The 25,345-nt window shown below is 39.8% G+C and overlaps 1 protein-coding gene across 1 annotated transcript in view; it reads right to left on the bottom strand.

The window, feature by feature from the left end:
• The window catches only part of LOC121332961 (bifunctional heparan sulfate N-deacetylase/N-sulfotransferase 3), a 48,637-nt gene that overhangs the window by 11,056 nt on the left and 12,236 nt on the right, over positions 1-25,345 (bottom strand). The window contains exons 3-6 of the mRNA XM_041398930.1: positions 13,618-13,705; positions 12,882-13,036; positions 9,913-10,098; positions 7,329-7,457 (exon numbers count right to left, since the gene is read on the bottom strand). Coding sequence (XP_041254864.1) covers positions 7,329-7,457; positions 9,913-10,098; positions 12,882-13,036; positions 13,618-13,705 — 558 coding nt within the window. The remainder of the gene's footprint in view (positions 1-7,328; positions 7,458-9,912; positions 10,099-12,881; positions 13,037-13,617; positions 13,706-25,345) is intronic.

The following is a 25,345-nucleotide window of genomic DNA, read 5'->3' as shown; positions in this document are numbered from 1 at the left end:
GAAAGAAAAAGCAAGAGAAGTTGAAAAGATTTCAGGAAAAATGTAATTATTCTTTCCCTGAAGAGAATATCACTGTAATTTCAAGAATGTCAGTACAGGCTGAGAAATTGACTGGACATATCATCATAAATAATTTCCAGCATATAAAACTGTGTCAGTGAATGGGAAAAATTACCAGAGACCTAAGCTCCCATTTCAGTTATATTTTTTAAGTCAAATACTTTATGGTTAATTATTTACAGCACAAAGATGATCAAATGCTGGTTGAAAACTTAAATGGCCAAATCTTGTGAAGAAATCCATACTTAGCCAGGCTGATACATGACCTAATGCATGACTTTACATTGTGGAAAAAGACTCTTCTAGATGGCATCATAAATATCACAGATAGCTGAGAGGGATGGTGGATCACTCCCCACTTCCCTGTGCAGAAGGATGGGAACACACAGCAATCCCCTTCCACCTGCCATTTCCCACCAGGACAAAACATCATGATTGTTTTTTCCCTTCCACACTGGGTTTATGATGCTATACTTTGCTCTATCATACCACATCCTGAGTCATTCAAACCAGTTCTAATCAACACGAATCATTATTCTTTTTCTGCAACTAATAGCATGCTATGCTTCTAAATATTTACTCTCTTGGAACCACCATCCTTTTAGGATTCCTTTAGGAGCTCTAAAAGGAATCCTTTGTGACCATATCCCAAGGCTAGACCTAGTAAATAACACTATTTGTTTAATAATCTTCAACCTCTGGGAAATGCTGTAAAATACAAACAGAACTTCATATATTTCTTTATTCTTCCTTCAATAGGGAAGAAGCTGTGAATAGATTTATATTTACTCTAACAAGCATTTTAACCTCCCTTTCAGAAAAAAAAAGCGATTTGATTTTATTATTTCCAGTACTCTTCTCAAATAATTTCTTTCAGACATCAGCATTTTCTTTATTTCAGTGCAGAAGGATGACCCTTTTTTAGCTGTTCCTCATAAACAAACCATCATCTTGGTTGCACTTCAATGCACACTCTCCACGGGATTTAATATCCTTCACAAGGGAACTGAAATGGAATGCAGACAGTTTTTAAAATGAAGGTTTGGGACTAAATCTGGCCTCTGGGCAGCAGCTTCTTTGCTGCTCTCACACATTTTCACATCAGAGCTGCAAAGGTGCTTTCCTGTGCTCTGCCTTCTCCTTCCAGCTTCTCCTCAGGATTTTCCTCTGTTCCCCAGAGTGAGAGGGTCTAAGTTACATTTGCTCTCCTTCTCCAGTCCTGATCTTATTTGGGATCCTGACTGGTACTGCAGAAATGTAGGGAAATGAGAGCAAGCAGTCAGGAGAAAGAGCTTTTATCTTTTTGACTGCTCATTCTATACAGTGTATTTTTCCTTACTACAACATTTCCCAGTTAGAGGCAATAGCTTTTAGGTCAACAAACCAGAGCTGAGATCGAGAAGGAGCTGCTGCTGTTAAATCATGTCTCAGGAAAAGATGAACCAGCCTTATCTAATTTATGTATCAAGAGCAGAGAGATGTTTGACAAACAACTTACACAGAATGAAACAATTCAACAACTTACCCAGCTTCTAGTGCTGGATGTTAACTGGCTGGGTATTTTAGAAAATACTGATCACAACAAAATCATGATTATTAGGGTGCTGCACCTGTTGAAATTATACAAGGACACTACTCAAACCAAGCTTCTGGAGTCCTGGTAACAACTGCTGTTTCCTGACACAACAGAAGTGCCCATCTCCCAAAGGAATGATATTACCACTCCCAAGAGTGACTAGCCCTTCCTAGGGCTCCTGGCTTCTTCCCCTGGAGTCAAGGGGTCTCTCTTAAGCTGCCAGGATCAGACCCCAGAGCAGAGAGAAGGCTTTTTTTTCAGACATCAACTGCAGCAGCAAGGGAAGTGAAGTCTGAGACTTGCAGAACACCGATGAAGAGTTTAATTACTTGCCATTTCAAATCTAGAACTAACAGAGCTGGTATAAGAAAAAACAGGTAATGAATACTTATTACATACTGGGCACTTGATTTTTTTACCATATATAGATCTGTTGCAGGCATTTCCAGCTTGAATAAATTCTTGCTAATAAACCAGTCATCAAGGTACTTTAGTCACAGGTACTATGTCACCCTCCCATCTGTGCAACAACATTACAACAGCATTGAGGCCTCCCAACTAAATGTAGTTATGCACAACCCTTCAAATTGAAGTTAAATTATGATTGACAATTAATTCTGCGGTCTCAGCTAGGCACTCGCAGCAGACGCATTACCAGTTCGGAATATTGCTGGTATTTTAGCTACTGAGCACATGTTTACAGGCCATGAGAGCACATCTAACTCTCAGAACACCTATATTCCAATTAATTTGGCATTGTGCACACTGTTTGCAGTTCTGCTATTGTTTCCAAGTTATTCCGAACAGTTTTGTTTCAGGTATTCAGAGACGCAGTAACAGCAGGTTTTGCTCCATTAGACTGCCAAAGGGATGGAATAACAAATCAGAGCAGGGTCTACATTGAATGAGTATTTTTAATAGCTGAAAGACTGTCCTTTCAGACCTGGATGCTTGCAGAAAAGCTGTGTTCAATTCCACCACAGAGATTCCAGCTTACAACTTCCTTTTTTAGCCCTGAGGTTGTCCTGCTGCTTTCACAGCTGCCATGGACCTGTCCACTCACAGACTGCCAGCGAGTGGAATTTCATTTACATAGTGGTCTCTTCACCATAAATACGATGGAGCCAGGGAAGAGTTATGAGCTCAAACAAAATCATGTATTTGATGTAGTTCTGAATTGTTGATCTGACAGTCAGGAACCTCAAGCTTATTTTCTGCTGCTGCTCATTTCCCTTCTAACTCAGTAATGGTAGTACTGTTCAAAAGACTTGCTTCACTCTGAACCACTGGCACAAAGCTTTCCATTCAAGAATTTTAAGGATCACAGAAAAGATTTCTGATTGCCACAGTTTCAATGCATTTCCTGCACACTGTTAGAAGGAATCAACTGAAAAGAGACAGCTATTTCTGTCTGTTCTACAGCTTCTCCACACTGCCGGTTCACTTGGGATTTGGATTTTTTTTTTCCTTATTCCACCCACAAAATATCAGACACTGTCTGGCTTTTATGAGTGGGTTTTAAAGAATAGGAAGGCAAAGAATACTTGTGCTCTGCAGTCAGCCAAAATGCTTGGCCAAACTGATTTCTCCCCTGCCCCAACTGATGACAACTATTGCTGGAGTTACAGGCACGAGAGGAGAGGGACGAAATTAAATCGATGCCTTTGTCACCTATAAAATGGAGGAAGCCTGTCAAACTGAACCATCTTTCCTGCTTCTCACACTCAGTACAGTTAGATATGAGGCTGTGCCAAGCAAGATGGACAGAAAGGGAAGATCTGAGTCTGAATGTCTTTGATTTGGATTTTCTTCCGTAGTGCCAGTTCAGGGTCACATTAAGATACAGCAAGTTCTGCTGATGCTCATACAAATCCTCTCATTTTCAGTGCTAAAGGAGATAATTTCTCCCTTGCTGCAAGTCAATTAGCTTCATAACAGCTCTACTCACTGCAACTGGGGAGAGGTAAAAATTAGAAGAAAATAATACTTAGAACTGAACGCACATAAAGATTACCATTATTTTAAGATCAGTCGAAGTGCCTAAAGCATTAACAGCCTTTCCTCTTCATCAGCACTGCTGTAACCATGTCAAAAGCACACAGCTGGCTACACATTAGTTTCATTGTTGGGCTGTCAACCATTTGAAGGCTTTCACCAAATTCCTCTCCACAGGGCATTTTCCCTTTTCTTTCCATCTGCAGACACACAGTACTTTGCAAGGAAGTGCATGTAAGTGCACCTAATGCAATTACTGCATTCTTTTTGTTCTTCTTAGGGGTAGAAAAGGTATAGAAAAATTTCATGAACTGTTGGTTACTCTTCAACATTCATCTCATAGGATAGAAAAGCTCCAGATCTGTATCTTCTGCAGTTCAAAGGATCTGAGAAGCAATGGTACAGTTGACAGCAGTGTCTACACTGACCCCTTCATTATACATAGCTCAAAACCTAATGGCTCACTTCCTACAAGGGACAGATTTAGGAAACTGTTACAATTTTATTCTAAGAAACACTGAGCAGAAATTTGTTTTACTAATCCAAGAACTTAGCCACATATTGCAGAGAGAGATGAATCTGAAATCACTGAACATTCTAACTAGTTTATCAGGAAAAATACTTGCTAACATGTTTTAATGACAGAGCAGTGGCATGAAAACCAGTAACAATGTGAGACAATAAACCATAGATGTGTCTGACTGGATAAGATACTCATCACTACACATTTCTACAAGGCATGTTTTCCTTGTGGCTTTGCCCCAGAAATCCCTGGCTAAATCAGTGCAAGTCCCTCAACCTCCCTGTAAGTCAATTATTCAGCTTATAATGTGGGAGAAATAATGCCAGTATGCCAATAACACAGGCTGCTGAAGCTTGCTTTTTCTTCTCCTGTGAAACATTTTGTGCAAGATCCTGATATAGCACGATCTCGCCCGAGGGCTGCTGCAGCCAGCAAGATCTTGAACAGGAGATAGACACACAAAATATTACTTCAAGAGTGGGTAACAGTGTTCTCTTAGTGCTTGGGCTCTTTTTCAGCTTGGTGGCACTTCAGAATTTGGGATGGCTTACAGGAACAGTGGTCAGGCTCAAGTCCCAGCCACCAGAACAGGGGTACCAATGCAAACCACAGGGCCTGCCAGCCGTGAGATTTGTTACTCCACCAAGCCAACTGCTGGTTCCCAGTTCCACAAACAGCATCTGCAGAGCAGGATATCCTGAGGCCTTCCATACCTACAGAACGTCTGCTTGTACAATACTCTGGGAACAGGGCCATCCCACTGGTTCTCATGACAAAAACTCACAGCTGCACACATGGTCCTGTGGTTTCCTGTGGCTTATCCTGCACACGGTGGTTGATGGAGCACACCGTAAGGAGGCAGAGACTTACACCACTGCACAGCCAAAGCACTGAGAAATTCTGGGCTTCATTCTTAGGGGCACTTATTTCAGAGTAGGGTACTCAGTTCCTGAAATTTCAGCCTGGTAACTTACACTTCAAAAATTATATTCATTATATATTATAATGTATTCATTATATTATAATGAATACATTTGGTAAGATTAACATTTAATCCACACTCACATTTCCCAGGTTTGGAAACTAACTATTTATGTACTCTTTGCTGAGAACATTGTTTAGCTGACATTGTAATGATTCATGGGTGGTGTTTTCTGTTCTTAGCTTTGTATCAGTGAAAAATAACATTTTGAAAATGCCTCATAATGGAATTTTTGCATCTTCTCAACAGCTGTGTGTTTCACATAAAGAAACCCCAGCAATTTTAATGAAAACACAGGAAAGCTTATGAAATCCAAAATGCTGCTCCATAATTAGACAGACTCCTAAAGCTACTTAGTCTTCATTTTAATGCCTAAATTTTTGCCCCACTTTGACTTGCAAACTATGACATAAATACACGCAAAACCTAAACCCCACAAATATAAAAACCTCAGTCTTTAAACTGACTATGTGCCAGGCTAATGTTTAGAACCTCAGGAACTGTTTATAGGCAGATATTTAGAAACCAGATGCATTGTCTTTTCAAAGGCATTCCTTAGAAGGAGTCTTGGGCAGATTTCAGCATAGTATTAATTTACAGTTATATTTAGAAAACACTGCATTTAGCTTCTGTTCTTTTAGCCTGTATTGTATTTGGGATATCATAATTTTCAGAAGTAGGTGATCACACAGTCTAGGCAGCAATGCATGAATCAAAGACCTAATTGTAATGTGTAAAAAGACATTACTGCACTCACATTCCAGGATGTCAGGCAGACATGATCAAACCTCCATGATAAATATAAAAAATCAGGGATGTTTCACTGCCTGTCTTCCCTTCCATTCTCTTCATTCTTTTTATTTAAAAGGCTTATGCCTCAAGCACTCATATTAAATGTTGATGTTTCCCTACATTGTAAAATAGTTTTTGGCTGTTGTGGCTGTATTTCAAGGTGGAATATATTGTTCTGTGCCTTCCTCTAATTTGAATTTTCCAGGTCTCAGCTCTATTAACCTGGGGTTGGAAGCAGATGGTCTTGAAGGTCCCTTCCACCCTAAGCCATTCTATGAGTGATTCTATGCTGTGCCTGAAATGATACACATCAAAGGTAAGACTGCAACCACTGCCACCCTCTAAAAGGGAAACCACACGTGTGCTGAGGAAGTGAAGTTTTTATTTCCCAATTCTGCTATATGAACATGAAAAAGGGGAACAAAATACAGTAACTGCTCTCAAAGAGCCAGAACTATAGCCTGAAAGAATCTGGGGCTTGAAAAATACACCTGCATATAAATTGCTGAAATAGCTTTCAGATTTTTTTTTTTTTTTTGCATTACATTGCAAAGATTAAAAAAGGGCACAAAATATTCAGGCTTATTCCAAAAAATATTTAGGTTATTCCAAAAGATTTGAGTAGAAATATATTTTGTTCCCTTTGGTGCTGCCCATGACTACATTTCTATAAAACAGCAGGATTTTATTTATATGTTTTATTTGGATCCCAAATGAAAACCTTGTCTAAAAGGTCAGTTTTGAGGCAATTGACCTAATCCCACCCATTATGAAGTACTACACTGCTCTCTTCTGTCAGTGTTCTGTAGTTTCAGCGCCTCACTTCTTGTTTATCTTCCATTAAAGACAAATGAAAGGTTAAGCAGATATGGTGCATTTACTCAGATCTTTTTCTTTCAACTGTGTGGTTCTTTTACTTGTATCTCTTCTTTGAAGCTGCTATAAGAGAGCAACTGAAATTTCTCCAAACTGATTGGAGCCCAAGCATTCCTTTCTTGCAGCCTTCTCACCTCCACAAGTGCTCCCAACACTTGGCATCACAACTTTGGCACAGCAGAGAAATGAACTTGACCTGAGATACTCATAGCAGTTCTTCACATTGGAATTCTTTGAAATGTTAAATCTCAGGGGTCTTATTTCATGCAATAAGTAAAGAACAAGAGAGGCTGGCACTGCTGCATTACTAACAAAACAGATGTCAAAAAAAGGTGCAGACTGCTTTGTACAACTAACAGAACATAGATAATATTAGATCTCAATTTAAACAATTGAAAAAGCAAAAGAACTCACTGTCAGTAACCATTACTGTTTGGGAGACCCTGCTGATCAGCTCTGGAACATTCAGTTACTTTTTCTTCAATTAATTTTTAAAAAACATTTAAAAATTCCACTGTACTTACTGGATTGAGAACCACTGTGAAGAACAACTCTCCTCCTTGAATACTTTTGTCTAATTCCTTTGGACCTCCAGGATACTCTCTATAGAAAATGGTGTGGGTGAACAAGCCACAGGTTTGCCTAGGAAGCACCTGAATTTATACAAAATACATAAAAATTTCAAGAGCTTATACTTTTAATGAGATGATAAAAGTCAGAGAAATAACATAGAACAGATAATTGCTGGGTATATTTGGCCTCTCAACTTTACTGGAAATCAATATTAATCTAGATTAATTATTATCACTAAAACTGTAACATTCAAAAATTCATTATATTTCGTTTGAAATTGGAGACTGATCTCTATCACCAAATTACCATTCCAGAGCCTCCTCCAACTCATTCTGTCCCTAACACCTCATCCTAAATCCAAGTATTTGAAGTCTAAAGTTTTTAAATAATGTGAAAGATAATCTAAAATATTATCAGTCTATATCGTATCAATCAGTTCCACTTTTATCTGAATGATGGCTTTGTTGTAAATTTAAACTGTAATTGGAAAGGCAAATTGGGTTTTCTTTGGCTTAGGCATCACCACCAATAATTCTACTCTGACACATGGGGAAATTTACCAGTAATGCTCACCTTATAAGAAATATTTACTTCTTATTCAACTGTGCTATTTTTTTAAGACTGGTTCAAATATGTAGTACAAGCAAAATTATTTTTAAAAACATTCCAAGAACAAATCTTTTGAATATGAAGCACTACTAAATGCAGTTATATTTTTCATCAGAAACTCAAAATATTTTCTCCTGCATTCAGAAAATTATTTACTGGAGAGTATTTCAATTATGTCTATTCCTTATGGAAAATCAACAGCTGAGTATGGAAGTTCATGTATAGTGCTTCACTGGGATTGTTATGATAGATTAACTTTTTAAGCATACAAATGCCTTATTTAACACTGGCTGTGGTTTTGTAGATACTCTTTATTTCTTGCAGTTTAATTTCTCAACATTTTTTTTCTTGTGACGTAGAGAATACTGTGATTGTGGATTGTAAATTGTGTTGTCAGAAAATGTATGGAATCTGTACATCTGCTATAGACTTGCCTAAATTTCTAAAAAACATTTGGATTTCATAGAGGAAATATGAGAACAATTTTTCACAGAGGCAGGGAACGAAGCTGTACTGGATGGGAGGTGCTCTGACAAATCTTACACAACAATGTCCCTACTGAGTGTGCTCATTACTATTAGCCTGCAGATGTCAAATATTGATGCATTTGCCCTGGAGAACTGAAAGCCTGAGAGTCCCTGAACAGGTGGTTTTATATGACTGGTTTTGGAAATAGATTTTTGGCTGCAGTGTCCCTGTGTTAAATCTCATTATGTGTTTTCAAATGACATGTTTTTACAAATATTTATGGAAGGGATTTTTGGAGATTCTGAGTCAATCTGTCTTCCCCAAATGCTTTGTGCTCCCTAAGCACATCCACAAACCCATTTTCTCACAGGCAGTGATTGCTTCAAGGAGAACAAATTGTAGCTCAGCCCTATATTGGTGTCAGTTTTGTTCCTAGATTTCCGGAGATCATTTTCATTTGCTTCACCCAAAAACAGATCAAAACGTTTAAATACTACTACTTAGCTCAGGAAAGTGGTATCCATGGCAACCCAAGAACAATACCAGAATTCTGTTCTAAGTGTTGTGCCAAGGCTCCCGACCTCCCAAAAGTGCCTCTTGCAGCCAGAGGTACAACAGGGCCTCCATTCACTGCTCTCCCACACGCTCCAAAAGAAAGTTACTTGGGAACATGCCACCAAGTATTTTGGAAAGCTGTTTTGAAATACTTCTGAGGTAATACTGATGAGATGTGAACCTGAAATAGCCTCCACCCCAGTGCCCTGATGGCAACAGCACAACGCCTTCCGTGTCACTTGGGTACCAGCCCTTCCTTTGGCACACGTGGCTGTCAGGGACAGTGCTGGGAGTTATGTAATTCAGGAAAACAGTGGGGCTTGAGAGCACTTTGGTAGCCTGGAGGTAGTGTGGGGGGTGTCTTCCTTCTCTGCAGCTCCTGAGGCTCTGGGTTAAACCAGGCTGCAAAGCCTAGTCCGTATTTGTGCATGGCAGGAAGCCAAACAAGGGCAACCATGCACAGTTCCTAGGGTAGACAAAAATATGTACCCACCCAGATCCAGATTCTGAGGTGGCATAACCCGGCAATACTCTTCTGCAGTTAATGGTACCATGCAAATTAAAAACCTGATAGAAATCTAACCCAGCATATTGTGTTAAATGATGCAAAATTGACTTTTTCCTTGAGCTCTCTGAACCAGCATTAACCACAGGACTAGAACAGTTAACAGCCTGTTAACTGCTGTCAGCAGGGTGCCTGGATGCCACCTTCATCAGCAGAAACATCACCAGCAACAGACTGATTCTAATTAACAAGACACTGTGAAATACACCTTGCTACTTATGCACAGCAATACGTGCTTCTCACAGTGTGAACTCTCAAGATACCCTGCTTTTCCACTTAAAAGGAAATGGTTCATGAAATGGCAGATGAACAAAATGAACATCAGCAATACAACTCACCATGATGTTTTTGTGGATGAAGCCTCGTCTATACCTTGCAGGTTTCAGATGTGGGTATTCTTCTGTGCTGGTTACTGTGATGTTCCAGACCTTTTTCCAGGCGTCATAAAGTTGAACGTGTACTGGATAGACTCCTGAGTGGTGTGGAGCCACTGCATAGCCCAAGTCAGTTGGAATACCGTGTTCCTAAAACATGACAGAACAATGGCTGCACTCAAAAATTTAAGAAACTTGTTGTTTTGACATTTCTTAAATGCTTTGTTTGTCTGAAACAGGTCTGAAATGCAAATAACAGTAACATCATATTTTGATGATCTGGAAGGAGATGGAGGGCAGCGTGGTGAAGAAGAAAGGATTTTAAGACAGAAGCCCTTTTAGAAAATATTTTTGTGAGTAGGCAGGGAAGAAGGATATAAATGCATTTTACATTGGTTAATTCGATCTACATGAAACAGAAAGCTGCACACTTTCAAGTTCTTGCAAGGAATTTGTTCACAAACTTTGATTTCAGAGAGATAATCTCTGGCACATACTGAACACAACACGTAGCATTTGGCAGCTACAACCACAAAACCACAATTTCCACTACATATCCCTTCCCAATTACTTGGATGAGGAGCTGAATTTCAGAGTCACTGCATTTTCCCTCTAGTCCATTCAAAAGACAAATCCATTTTCAAAATCCAGCTTAACTATTTCAGTGTCATGTTAAAAATGGAAGAAAGAAAACCACTCGTAACAGTGTACAGGCAGACGGTGTACAGTAAGCCCTTCTGTAGTACATTGCCTGTTTTTGAAGGCTGTTGGCATTTATGGTGTGCACATACCTTGGTGCCATTACATTCTCTTCACACCCAATGCATTTTCCTTCAGGTTACTTTTCAAAGGAACAGTATATAGCAGATATTCCGTCATAGTCTGGTCAGAGGAATGCACAGGCCATAAGATAGCATTTTGCCATGATTTAGGAGGACTGCCCTTGCACTGCCTTTGAATTCTTAGAGTTTTTAATACGGCTTGAATTGATACAGTCACCTTCACCATATCTCCTAATCATGCTGTGTGTGCAAAGCATTGGCTGATACCTGGACCTCTTCCTTTGAATAAACTAGGTACTAAGGAACATGAAAATCTCTAGAAAAATGGGCGTGTGATGTTAGTAAAACCATTCATTGTGTGTAACAGACACGCCTGGTTCAATCACAGTAGAGAAGCCTGAGTTCTCTATGTTTAAAGAATGGTAACATTCTTGTTTCCCTTTAGGAATTTATGGCACATATAAAGGGCACCATGTGTAATCTGCCAACCAGGAATGAGTAACATCTGCCCTCCTGATAGTACTGCAGGAGAAGATAAAGAGTAGATACTCCATCAGTTACGCCGCTTTACACTATTTAATTCCATCGCAGATAATCCAATTCTTCTTCCTTTTATCTTTCTTACTGCCCTTAAGCATGCACAAACATCAGAAAGGAAAATGTTCACAGATCATGTAAGAAATTGCATTCTCTAACATCCCACTGCATCTCCTTCATTTATCTATAAACAAAAGCCTGATTTTTAAGGCTTCTCCCCTCAAGTTTCACAATAGGCAGTAATAAGAAGGTAATCTAAATCTTTCACTCTAATAAGGGGCCTATCATCTTCAATGAATTAATGTCTCCATTATTCCTCACTGACTGTTATTCCCCAGTTGAGCATCTCCCACACAACACACACATTGAATGAAAAATGCACGAGGCATCGGTAATTTCGGCCTCTTTCCAAAAAGTGGCTGCTTCTCTCTGTTTTAATTTAAATCCTCTGAGCAGATGAAACACAGTGAATAGCTTCATATCTGTCCGCCTAAACATGAAAAAAAAATAATAGCAAGTATCTGTAAGCATTAAGAGCATTGAAAGTAGTGAAGAAAATGGCAATTGCTGAAGTTACATAAACCAGGGTTGAAACTGCACTGTCCTTATAACACTCTAACGATTACATCCTGCACACTAATCCCAGAGGATGTCTTAGGTCACACTGAACTACAAGGACCCATTTTACTTCCAGTGGAGCTTGCACCAGTACACAGAATCATATTAAAAGTGCAATTTTGGACACAAGATTTTTAAATTTTCAGGAATCTAACACCTACTGCAATGCTTTCTTGAAAGGAAACATTGAAGTAGAGTTGTCCTGTACTCAGTACAACCACAATTTACAGCAAGCTATGTGAAGTCTTTGTTTGAAAGAAAGCATGTGTCTCACTTAAAAGCCAAGATTTCCAATACAAACTTTAATTGGCTGATAGTCAGGTCTATCCTGTTCTCCTACACTCACTGACACATGACCATTAAGCGCATTCTTTGTTCTTCTGGTATTCCAAATCCCCCTGCTCCTTCCAGGAACAAAGCCATCACATGCCAGCTAAAGAGCAACCAGTGGATTTTGAAAAGGAAGAAGTAAAATTAGGCTGTTGTAAGAGCAAAAGCAGTTCAGCAAAAAAGTTATGTCTGCTGAGATATTTTGATATAATTAGGTCTTAACACCAAACTCCCTCTTCAGACAAATAACATGTTTTATGTATGGCAATTTTGGTTTATTGTATGAATTTAACTGTGATCTGTTTCTCCAATATCCTCAGACCTAAAATCTGTTTTGATTTTTTCTTATATTCTCGCTGAAACATTTTGATTCAGAGCTTTGCTGTGAATAAATAATTAGTAAAGGCAATGCTTTTCAAAACAAGTGTACATAAAGTTGATGCAAAGGGAATATATAAGATGTTATTAGGTATCACTGCAGAACTGCATCTTTGAAAATGTGGTACACTTACCTAACCCTAACATCCAGTGGGTTTCACAAAGTCATTTGCTACCTTTCAATGGAGTATTTATTCTTTCAGAAACGTGTTTTTTTTTCTCCAGTCTAAACAGAATAATGGCTTCTGAGTACCTAAATTAAATAAAAAATGCAAAAATATAACTCACTAAGGCAAATTTTTTGTTGAGGATCATCTGCTCCACCAGTGAGGACTCATTGTGGAAGAGGTGTGGCTGCATGTGACTCCACATGTGGGGAAACCACCAGAACTCATCCACAGATCTCAGCAGCAGGTCGTCGCCCTCATCCTCCTCCTCAGTCCCTGCAGAGGAAATGAAAAAAAAAAAGAACAAAAAAACCCCCTTCATACATTTCTGAAGTAAAGTTTCTACTTTTATTATATTTTTACAGACACTGGAAACAGTAAGAATGATATTAACATAATAAACTGTGACCAGTTAAAATACTTCCTACTGAGGCACTGGTGAGAAAATGGGACAGTCAGGACCACTGGGCTGGCCCACATCCTATTTAATATTCTTTCTTTTATCTCGCCTATTTCTATATGGTTTTAAAACAAAATTATTTTAAGGGATGATATCTATATTACTGTATTTCTAAAGTAGAGATGAAACAATCACAAGGATGAACTGTGGTAGGCTCAACAGATCCCTCAGTGAAATCAATACAAAATTGTATGTGATTGGTGGAATTCACCACTCAAAAGTAGACTGAACGGAGCTAAATTTTAATAAAAGGGGAGAGACATTTAATCTGTTCCACACCAGCAACTAATGCAGGAACACAGTACACTAAAGCCCTTAAGACTCCATCATTCCTACTTGTCCTCACGCCAGACAGAACACCATCAAAATCAAAGTAATTTTAGTGTTTGATTCCTACCTGTGTGATAAAATTTTCCTGAAAATCCCAGGTTGAAAGTAAAATTTGTAATCTGGGCTCTCAAAAGATTCTGAGTATCAAGCAGGGCCTGAAAAAGAAGCAAACCAGCATATAAACATATCTGTAGAGAACCCAACCCAGCACACAAACTTAATAAAACAATAGAAATATTTTTACAGTGCCTTTTCAATTGGTTTTGCTGTTTAAAAACAGCTCTTTATGTATGAGAGAAGTACAGGTATTTTTACTAGCACATAAAGATTAAAGACCGCATGAAAACTCCATCATTTTCCTCATGAAGATAACCAGCTACTAAATGCCAGGTTACTCCCTGAATCATGAGATAGGAAAACAAAGGCACATAGAGAGAAAAGACCTTCCACCAGTCACTCAGCAAACCTGGGCCACAGCCAGGAATTCATTTCAAATGTCTTGTGCCTCCCAGCACTGCTCCATTCACAAGGGTGAAGAGCAACTGTCAGAGCTACATTTCTCTGCATCAGCTCAAGTACATCCACAGCATTTCAGTCATGTTTCAAAATCATGGGCAAGGCCAAAAGAAAAATCTAGAGAGACAGCAAGAAGCTAAATCAACCCTATTCCACATGAAAGAACTGGATCGCAGATTCCCCCAAATTCTGACTCATTTCTCAGACAGTGAGCATACTGACTGTCAGCATCTGTGTACTTGCACTAAAGCAGTACAAACAAAACAACAGCACGTAGGAAGAAGGGGGAAGCATTATTCATCAGGTACAGCTTCACTCGTTGGTTTCAATATGCTATTCTTGATTTGTTACTCCTAAAATTTACATATCACATTCAGGAGTTCTCTCCCAGACTCTTACACCCTGCTGTTCTCTCGTTCAGTCTTCCAGGTGGAACACAGAAATCCAGCCTTCCAAACTTTGCAAAGCAAAAACAAAACAGATGAACAAAGGTCATAGAAAAGTTTTCCAAGTCAACATATAGTATAGCACAATGATTTTAATAAAGTGGTTGAAAACATTACTATTGTCAGAGAAACATAACTGTGTTATGAATGGGAAATGTATTTAACTGCACAAAAAAGATTAAAATGACTGGAGATTTTCAAAGGTTGAAAGGACTAGCAGACACCCTACTCTTGAAGTGCAAAGACAACTTAGTGCCTTGAAAAATATGATCCAGTAATTTTAATTACTTTCCCTGGACATTTTCATTACATAAGTGATTTGCCTACAATTATATGCCAATGAAAACAAAATACTAGAAAGTCCAGACCAGTTAAGGTATTAAGCACAGTACACTCAACTTACAATTCCTTAAAATATGACCCATTTTACAGATTGAGGCAATATCCACCTTATTAGAACATACAAGCTCTTTTTCAGGTCTTTCCCAGGGCTCACCTGGTAAAGATCATAATCTTTCATGGCAAAGCCTGAAAACTGTCCTGTGAACAAGAGACATTCTAAAGGAATGAGCACAATGAAGCACAGAATGGAGATAATTGAAACCAAGCTCCAGACTTACGAAGATGAATATTAAGAGAAAAATTTTGCAATGCTGTAACGAGGGCTTTTGCACAGTCTGAGAGTGCAAAGATCTCCAAGGAGGCTTCCTATTCTAATGAAAGGCAGCAAATGTGCGCAGGACTTAAATGAAAACCAACCCCGGGGCTGCTTGGAACCTCTTCAATGATACAACTTTATCTCTGTGTGGTTAAAAAGGTAGGAGGCAAAAAATCCAGCTATTCCCTTCCTGTGCTAAGGGGACACATTGCTGAGGGGCAGGGACCCTGAACACAGGCTGACAGCGAGGTGGCATGAAGGGCTGCTCACTTCTGTCCCTCCACATTAAGAGCCGGGAGCATTTTTTGAGCTGAAGGTTTTATGCTGTACCTTTCTAACACCTAACACCTTCCCAGCTTGTCAGCCCCAATCTGGTCTCCACCCAGCAGGATGGAAAACTAGAATGACAAACAGGCTTTTAAAAGGGAGGAGGGAGAAAGGTGGCAAAAGGCCCAAGACACTTCTGCAACAATGCAACACAGAGCTCACTTCTTCCCTAGGAATTAATTTTGCCGGTGTGGTTCCTACCTTCTTGCCTTGTGTTGGGAGCATATCAGCTAATTCCAAGGGTGTACCTGCTCTGCCTGCAAAGAGGGAGGCCACAGATCTGCTGTGAACCACTCTGGGTACAGACAAACTGAGCTAACATTTGAGTTGTCGTGCCTATGGTTATTTTCTGGGCGACTTGACATTTTACTCATCTTTCAGGTTCTAAAAACAAAATGTTAAAACTCATGAAAAATATACAGTAGCAGATGGCAGGGTGTATTACTGTGAGTTTCCATCAGAAAGACAGAAAGAGAGAAATGTAGGGAGTCTAAAAGCCTGAAATTTCATTTTTACACGCTGTTTTATAAGCTGAAGGTAAACTGCTGGTATTTTCTGGATATTTTATAACTGTTTATGAACAGCACCTCTGGGTATCTGTATGAGATGTTACATAAATACACCAGTACTGAAGATTACATTTTAGAATCATCTATTCAAGTCTTCATATGTTTATAAATAATTATTTAGTGCATGCTGTATTTCTGCTGGTACTATAAGGAAAATAAAACACCTTGGCTGCATAATTCCTTTCATGTACACAGCTTCAATGGAGTACTTTCTTTTGAAGTTTTCCTAAGCTCACAGACTAGGTTTAGGAAATTCCTAGTGCCAGAAATCAAATGTAAGTGTTCAATATGTGATGAAAGACCCCTTTCTTCACTAATAGTAAAAATCAAAATCTCAGAAAAAGGTCCTGTTACAAATCAAGGGATAGACACAAGTTATCCTGACAGCAAAACAACAGACTTTCTCATCTCTCAAACAGAGGATAGAGGCATGGTCAGATGACATGGGCTGTCTAAAGATTTTCTTGAAGTAAATCAGCTGAAAAGCCAAGAATAAAACTCCCATCTTCATAATCCTGCTTCCCACTTCCATAGCCAGGAAGCCATCCTGACTCCTGCCCTCAAATACCTCAATGTGATTTCACTTCAGAGCCTGCCACAGAAAAGCTGCAAGTGTCAGCCTGTCTTCAGCAAAGAGCCAGTTGTAATTTCTTCAACAACACCACAAATATTCAGACTCAAAAGCCTTGACTGATCAAAGGAATAAATCAAGATTGCCTTGTTGAACTCTGGTTCACCAAAGAGGAATGACGCCTTCTTTGTGCAGTCACACCAACATATTTATGACTATTTTCTTGCTGAAAAGCTGCTAAAGAACTCAGGCACTTGAAAAGAGAAATAGTTCAATAAGCTGGTAATTCTATTTGTAATCACGTACATTTCAACTAAATTGGCAAGCAGACAGAGCCTCACAGTGCTGCAGCACTAACATCTTACACTTCACATCAGTACATGTTTTCATGTCAGCAACAAATGCAAGGGCAGCTTCATCATTTTCCAGAGTCTTTCTCCTCCTTTTTTTGGGGAACAGATCTCATCTTATCTCTCAACACTTGCTTGCTTAACTGTTTTACTGTCTGAAAATACTATCAAAGGGGCCATTAAATTAGGAGTTATTTTGCTTTTGAGTAAAATTTTTGATGTTTTGTTGGCTCTTCAATAAAGGCAAGGACCTTCTGAAAAGGAAGGACAAATTAATAAAAAGTGCAATGTGAAAGCACCTGAGTTAAGCAGAGCAAGCCCCTCTAGGGGAGCTCTTTTTCAGAAGTAACTTTAATTTTTCCATATTGTATTTCTTCTGTAACCCCTGCAAGAGAGGGAAGAACATTATCTGAGTGGAGCTCTTGGTGTAGAGAGGTTCAATGAGCTGTAACAGATGCAATGTCCTTTTACTCTGCACTTTTTGGGACATCACTTTGCCTTTTCCTGCTCTGGGAGTGCTGCAGCAGAAGCTGCTGCTCAGGTGCTGGCACACCACCTGCCTCCCTCAACCTCCTCCTCCTGCAGATCCTGGGGTGTTGGGAAGCAGCACGACGAGCAGCAACAGAAGACAGCCTCAGTGAAGGCCCAGCCCAAGTGTCTGGGAATCAGGATTTTATTTGACTGTTTTGCTTCTGAGGAAAAATGATTCCTTCATTATAAATTATGTATTTTGGAACATCATTAAAATGCAATGACTACGCTTTCTGGATTTCCAAGATTAGCAATTTGACACCCATTACCATAAACATTTAATCTATGCGGGAGAAAGAATAATTGCTTTGGGTATAGAGATGTACCTGGAAAAAACATTTTATCTATCCTTCAGACAAAAGGACAAGAAAGCTTCATTTGTCTTTGTGCACTCTCTTAGCAGAGCTGACACTACAGAGAGGGCAAGAGAAAAAACAAAGAAAACTTTTGGCTTTTTCTGCAAAGTGTTTTGCTGGCAGAGAACAGGGAACCCCATTTTCCCTCTAAGTGTCAATAAAGTATCAGCTGGTGCCCAATTATGTACACCCTAAGTTTTTTAGTGTCCAATAGAAGAAAAAAATTTAGGAGCCACAACTTCACCTTAGGGTTCAAACTTATGTGTCCAGTGAAGGATCCTTAAAATATAAAGAGCCACTTTGGAAAATGTTGCTCAAATGATTTCAATAAAAAGTTTTTTCATCAGGACACACTGTTTTAAATGCCACCAGGTCTTCCTTTAGAGTTGTTTTTTTTATCCCATACAATACTTATCTTGATGATACTGCAATTACGTATTTTGAAGTAATTAGGCTCTTTCAACTAGGTAAATCATTTGGACAACCAAGAGATTTAAGAAATATTTCTAACTTCCTTCACCAACTTCTCACTTCTTGGAGCCTGAGGTACCAGCTAATGAGAACCGAGCTAATTACGGCAAGGTAACTTGAAGGTTATAAATACTTGGTGCCAATAGTATTTAATAAAGCAAAGTAATTAGCATGCTGTTTTCAGGGTTCTGTCTGAACTTCAGCTTTATTAGCTCTTAATTAAACTGTACTTAGATGAAAGAGGTTACTGTTACTAAACAGCTAAACGATCTCATTATTTTGCAGTTAGCAGAAATAAAATCCTGCATTTCTTTTAATTAAAGGTCAAAAAAATCCCAAGTTGGTTGAAACAGAACTAATAAAACACCCTACTGCTACCTATTTTCTCCTGGATTTTGGTCAGTTTTCAATAGAAATCTTGCTGGTTGCATTTCTACCTAATACTTGACCTGCTTATGCAACACCAAGTATTAAGAGGTGAATTCTGAGAGTATTACAGAACTCAGAGTAAAACCACAGCGGCTCTAACATGCATTCAGAATATCCTGGTATTTTTAAGTTCTTGTCATGTGGTGATGGTCGGTACAGAGGCAATGTGAGGTTTGTTACCCCCAGTGGAAGCCCTCCTGAGCTGCAGTCATACCCAGCCCCAGAGCTGCCTCAGCCCTGAGCACGACAGGCCATCCCTCAGATGCTGTTCCAGGTCACTTCTGGGCCACTCTGCTCTGCCTGCTTAGTCTGGCTTGTCTCCATTGCATCCCACCAGCAGCAGATAAATTCTAAGGGTTGTTCATTGATTCGTGTTGACATTTGTCTGGCTCCCAGGAAATGTTAGGCATTACACCTCTGCACCCCTCATTAGCCAACCCACACTTCTGCAGCTTCACATCCTGTCTGCAAGGGTGCACAGTGCTGTGTCACAGATCAAACAGTGCCATGGCTGTTCCGTCTAACTGGACACGTATTTTATAGTCAGCTCGGAAAGGACAGAGGTTGTGATCCGAGCTCCCAGCTCCACATTCATTATCAACAGCACATTTGCTCCTTATTTAATGCTTCCTCACAGGCCAGCTCCTGCTGCAGCTCCCACTGCAGGCAGCAGGCAGATCTGGCTGCAGGACAAGGAGGGCTGCCCACGAGCTCTGGGGCTGCAGCACATCCCAATCCCTGACTGGCCCCTCTCACCCTGCCACTGGCAGCGAGTGGCTGGGAACACGCGCGAGGCTCGGCTCTGGAAGAAGATCAAGGCCCAGTCTCTGAGCAGCAGAGAGCTCGGGGCTCAGCGGATGCGCGGGCAGCTGCAGCTGGGGCACTGCACCAGCTCTGCTCTGGCAAGTTGGTCTGTGGCCACGTTCCTCTGCCCAAAGCACCGAACCTTAGGGGTGCAGTTTCAGGCCTACTTATACACCACGGCTCCTGTACAAAAGGTGACATTCTGTAAAACACAGTTTACCACAAATTTGATTCCAAAACTGCTATTCCCAAGGTGCCATAGCCTGCAGCTCCTTTCTTGCTGCTGTGTATGACCTGCTGTCCATGTCAGGTCTCCAAAGCACCTCCTTCCCTTCCCACTCTGCCCCACACATCCTACCCAGATAAGAAAGGAATGGTAACCTCACTCCAACCCCCTGCCAAGGGCAGGGACACCTTCCCCTAGATCAGGTTGCTCCAAGCCCCGTCCAACCTGGCCTTGGACACTTCAAGGGGACATCACAGCCTCTGTGGACAGCCTGTGCCAGGGCCTCACCACCCTCACTGCAAAAATCCCTCCTTCCTGATGTCCAATAAAAATCCACCCTCTTTCAATTTAATTCCTGGACTGACAGAGGCAGACTGTGAAATAAAAAAATAAAGACCCATTTCTTTAGGTAATGAAAGTAAAAATGTAGTGTCAGTGTTACATATATCAAATCCAACAGAGTGTGAATATGGCCTTCTGGAAAAACCTCAGCCTTAGTTTTATCTTCAGTGCCAATACTCTCTGGACATCAAAGCCTGAGCCTGGACAAACTAAGACCCACTTATCCCCAAAAGGCCTACAGGCTGTGCTTCCTGCTCAGCACAATATTAAATAAATAAGATTTCAAGTCTGGTCTATGTAATTATCTAAACAATCAGAGCTCAAGAGTGAGCGAAATTCATCTATTTTTCCAACTCATACAACATTCAAAGTATTTAAATTTCGACACTGTTTTTCCACAGATTAACAAATGGCCACACTTACAATACAAACCTGTTACATGATTACAGAAGAACTCAACTCCACAGACCAAGGTATAACAAGCTGCTATTTAGGTACCTTGGAAGTATTGAAGACGACAAGTCTAAAATGCTGACACCAAGCAAAGAGAAACACCCTGGGGTTTGTTCGCCTCTCAGCTGATACTTTTCCCCCCAGGTAAGACTAAAGCACAATATTTGTGTTAATGCTGAGTTCTACATACTGGAGAACAAAGAGTGCAAATGAATGAAGACTCAAACCCTGTAATCTAGATAAAAAACAAAATAAACTGGGTGCTGTCCCTGCTTAGCAAAGCACAACAAAATTACATTACTGGCATATTAAAGATTACTGCACATGCTGGGCAATGCATTGATGTCATACCTCATTCAGAAATGCTTCTTAGATGTTCTTTTTATTCCTAATAGAGCCCAAAAGATTCCTCTGCTTCTAATACTCTTTCTGAATAAAAATGGCTATCTACCTCTGTCCTTATGTTTCAGGTGAGCTAAGAAAAACCAAAAGCTCCTTTTCTGTTTCATCTTTACTGACAGAAAAAACAATCTTTAACAAAAAAATTTTCATTTTCTCACTCTGTCTGAAAGCTCCAGGTAAGATACAGATGGGAATTCAATGTTCAGCTTGCTCACCAGCCAAGGGTCACAATTTATGGTTTTGTCCTTCTCTTTATGAGTAGTTCTAAAGCTGTTGAATGAAATTCCCCAGCTACATCAGCATTGGTATCAAAGAAATTACAAAAAAAAATCCAAGAGAAAGTTTCCACAAAATAACAAATACACCTCTTTTCTCAAGCCATACATTCACGATTATATGCAGCCAACACAGAAATAACATAAAAACTTATTTCAAGTTAATAAGAACTCTGACAATTTCATTGACTCCCACATAGTACCAAGTCTAAAGGATATAAATGCGGAAAATCCCAAGACTTCTGTGAAAAAGGGGTGGGGGAGGGAGATGGTTTTGTTACAAGTGTTAACGCAGGTCTTACCTATTTTCAGCAGTGCTTGCATTCCTAAAAGACAAGATGACAAAAGCTAGGTGTGCCTAGATAAACGTCCCAGCTGGCAAAGACTACACTTGCAGCCTCAAACCAACACACAGGAATCCATCCGAGCTCTGCATTTGATTTACTGCACGAGACTGAGAACATATCTTAATACAAATCCCCTGCCAATATTATATTCCTTGCAATAGCATATTTCATACTCTTTCGGCAAATCTAATTTTTAAAGACTTACACAATCCTTCAACTTCCTTTTGGATATTAGCCTCTATTCTGCTGCTTTTATTCAGTCTACACTTTAATATCACTATGCCTTACATTAAATATTTTTATCCATCCTCACTGTTTATACCCTGCAGACATCTGCAGCCTATTGCTTTCTGCTTTGGTTGTTGTTACTTACTGCATTCTTTAGCCTTTTTTTTTTTTTCATTTTTTTGCTCAGATGTTTCCTGACTATTCTGGTGTCTCTAAGCACTCTCCAAATATTTATAATCCAGTTGTGAAGAACTGAGCACAACCAAGAAATCTCCTCAGTCAGTAACATGAAGTACTTCACTGATGTAAAATATTTTTCATGGTCTGTCTGAATTTAAATTCAGCTTACATTACAAACTTAGATACATTTTAGTATTCATCTTGTTTTAGGAGAGTCTCAGGATTACCATTTTCAACATTTCTATTACCTTCAACAATGGCAGTGGGAAAGGACAAGGGATAAGAGGAACATCTTGCAGCATGAAATAACATTTCTTACAGAAATGCAAAATTTATTTTCAGCCTCCTTTTGAGTGCCATTAGCATTCTATCAAAGACAACTCTGAGGTATCTTTAGTCCAAGACCATTTTAAAATGGAGAAGAGACACTTGGCTTATCGGCTTATTCCTAGGATTGCCAACACTAAAAGGTGAGTAAATGGGAGCTTGAGGAAGGGCTGTGGCTTATTTGTTCCACAAAAATTCAACCAGTATTCCCAAACCAAATCAAACCTGTCTCCTCTGGAGAGACTTTGTCATGTGGATTTACTGACCTGGGTTGGAATGGATTTGAGGAGCATACTTTTCCACAGTCACAGGCTTTTTTATTTGTCCTCACCACTGTTTCTATTTTCAAATGGATTGCAGTATAATTTCTGCAATATAAACCGGTTTTAAATTTAATTTATTACTTATCTCAGATATGAAGCTACATTTTAAGGAGCAACAGTAATTCATCTCCAGGACTGCAAAGCGAAAGAAGGAATCTCCTAAAGAGTAACTACTTCTAAAAATTGGTCGTAAGGTTTTTATGGTCTGTGCACACAAAATCAACTGGAATAGGAAATAGATAGGGAACTGTTATTCCATGAGGGGCTACACATAAACTGGCAACCAAACGCTTTTCCTTCACATGGTTTTGTAAGCATGGTCACCTAGAATCAGTCATGTCATTGCACTGACCTTCCAGGCTGAACAGGACAAGCAAGGCCACTTCCCATGCTGCTGTACTGTAAAGGAAACAAATGAATTAGGAGTCCCACTTCCACTCTCATTTTTCTCTTCTTGCCAGACTGTGCCCCCTGATGTGACTGAAGAGTGGGATGGAGGCAGGCTCACTTTTGGTATCACGTTTTACAGTTAATGGCTTTGATTTCTAGATCTGTCTGCAGTTTGGTTTTTATTTGTTGGCTGTGAAAGTTTTATTCCCTTCTGTTAGCAGCAGGAAGTGGATGGCTAACTTGTCACTGAAAGAGCCCAGAATAAATCTTGCAGCAGCCACTCGTATGCTGCTGATGAATCTGTGCAGCTCTGCGGGAAGCCGTAATGCATTGTTATTGTTTGTATTATTGAGGTGCTTGCTGAAGAAAAAGAGCCTCTGACCAACAGAGCTTGCAATCCATGGAAAGAGAGGGACTGACTGAAGTCCACTGAAAGAGAGGACAGCAGCTTGTGTTTCCATGGGCAGATGGGTCCCAACCACCGCAGAGTTTAGGTCACGCTGACAACACTCAAAGTGTGCAGAATCACGTGAATTTTTTATCATGCCCATGAAAACACTCACCTACCTTCCTGAAGTGTGTACTTTCAAGTACACAGAGGAAGACAGGGCTTGCAAACCATGTGGCTGTTAACCAAGAATTATCTCAGTGCAGGCTGGCACACTGGCTGGACATAAGCATTTCTTATGGATCCCTTTGGATGGGAAGCCTTATGCTTAAGAGTAAAGATATCTCTGCATAATATATTAAGTCAAGGGAAAAGCCAGAAAGTGATCAGAGTCAGATCACTTGATCTCAGGTGAGTGTCATTCCTTAAGTTTAATTTAAAAGAGCTCTTGAATCAGAAAACTCCATTGAGAACAGGAAGACACCATTGTCACATTAAACCTAAGGATAGCAAAGTATTCACCACCACAGGGAAATATGGGGAATTTAGACCTGAAAACAAATCACTCTGATTTTCTGGTAAGATGCCAATGACTGAACCCACAGTGCAGATGATCTTACTTGGGAAAGCACCAGCAGATCCACAGAAGCCATGATTTCCTTAGTTTGGTTCTATCCTGAAGAAATCAAGGAGTGTACAACCAACAGTCAGATCAGGTGCTGGGGCACAAAAGCTTGAAGCAAATCAGCCTCTTTGCCCTCAAAGACCTCATGGGATTTACCATGCTAAGAAACAGTTTCTGCAGTCTCTCTGACAACAAAAAATTGCAACTCAAATGCATTATTCTTCTCTTAGCTACCCGCCACTGAATTTGTAAAGGTGGTAGATGGGGCAATCCTTGACGTGTCACTGTCTCAAGACTCAGGTCTGCATGAAAAATTTTTAGGTTTTCACGTACAGCATCAGAACATTACAATTCAAAACCAAACCAAACAAAAGATTCAGTTATTCCAGTATTGCAAAACTAAACAGAGGGGAAAAAAAACCCCAGAAATGCATTTTTCAAAGAAAACCAAATACAAAATACCTGACGAAACAAACAAGAATTTCATCGAAAGCAGAACTAATGGAAACCACTGAATTTACAGGAATGAAGACTGCAATACCAAAACTGCATGCACGGTTTTTGTCATCATCCACTATGGATAAACTGCTAAATTAAACTCAGCACGAAGCTTATCCATGGCTTTGGCTGTGTCCAGCTCACACAGGTGCAGAACAGGAGGAACAGGCCTACGAGGAATTACCAGCATTGCTCTGGCACCCCCAGAAGTGTCACACTCAAAGCAGAACCAGCTTGTCTGCATCCCCGTGGCCCCTCTGTCGTCCCCTTGCTCTGGGAGAGGATTTTTATCCTGGTTTCAACTTCAAACATCAGCATGACTTTAACAAAAAGAGCTAGGCTCTATTGAGCAGCAGTTGTATCTTTCTTACTAGATTAAAATTCACAGAGGCTGGCACATAATCCAAACTGCTTTTAGAAGTTAGATGTTACGGTGATTGACTGGTAGAGTGCACTATATGTTGGTAGCAGCCCATAAAATATGTAAGACTATTTTTATAACTTTTTTTAAAGTTGTATTTTAGTTCTGAAATCTAATTCTAACTCTACTGTCTCACAGTGTGCAATATTCCACACTACTGCAGCTGACACAATATGCTCGAGTAAAGCAGTCTTGCTAGGGCATCAGACAGCTACAGCAACATCCCAGTCAGTAATTTCCCTTCTCCTCGACACTTCTGAAGAACTGAATGCACTTTTTACCTGCTATTTCCAACAAGTGAGTAAGAAATAGCTTAGGAGCTTTAGGTCAAATTAAGGAAGA

This window comes from Onychostruthus taczanowskii, unplaced genomic scaffold (genome assembly GCF_017590055.1).
Source record: "Onychostruthus taczanowskii isolate IOZ18803 unplaced genomic scaffold, ASM1759005v1 scaffold150, whole genome shotgun sequence".
Taxonomy (NCBI): Eukaryota; Metazoa; Chordata; class Aves; order Passeriformes; family Passeridae; genus Onychostruthus; species Onychostruthus taczanowskii.
This window is presented reverse-complemented; position numbering and strand designations above follow the sequence as displayed.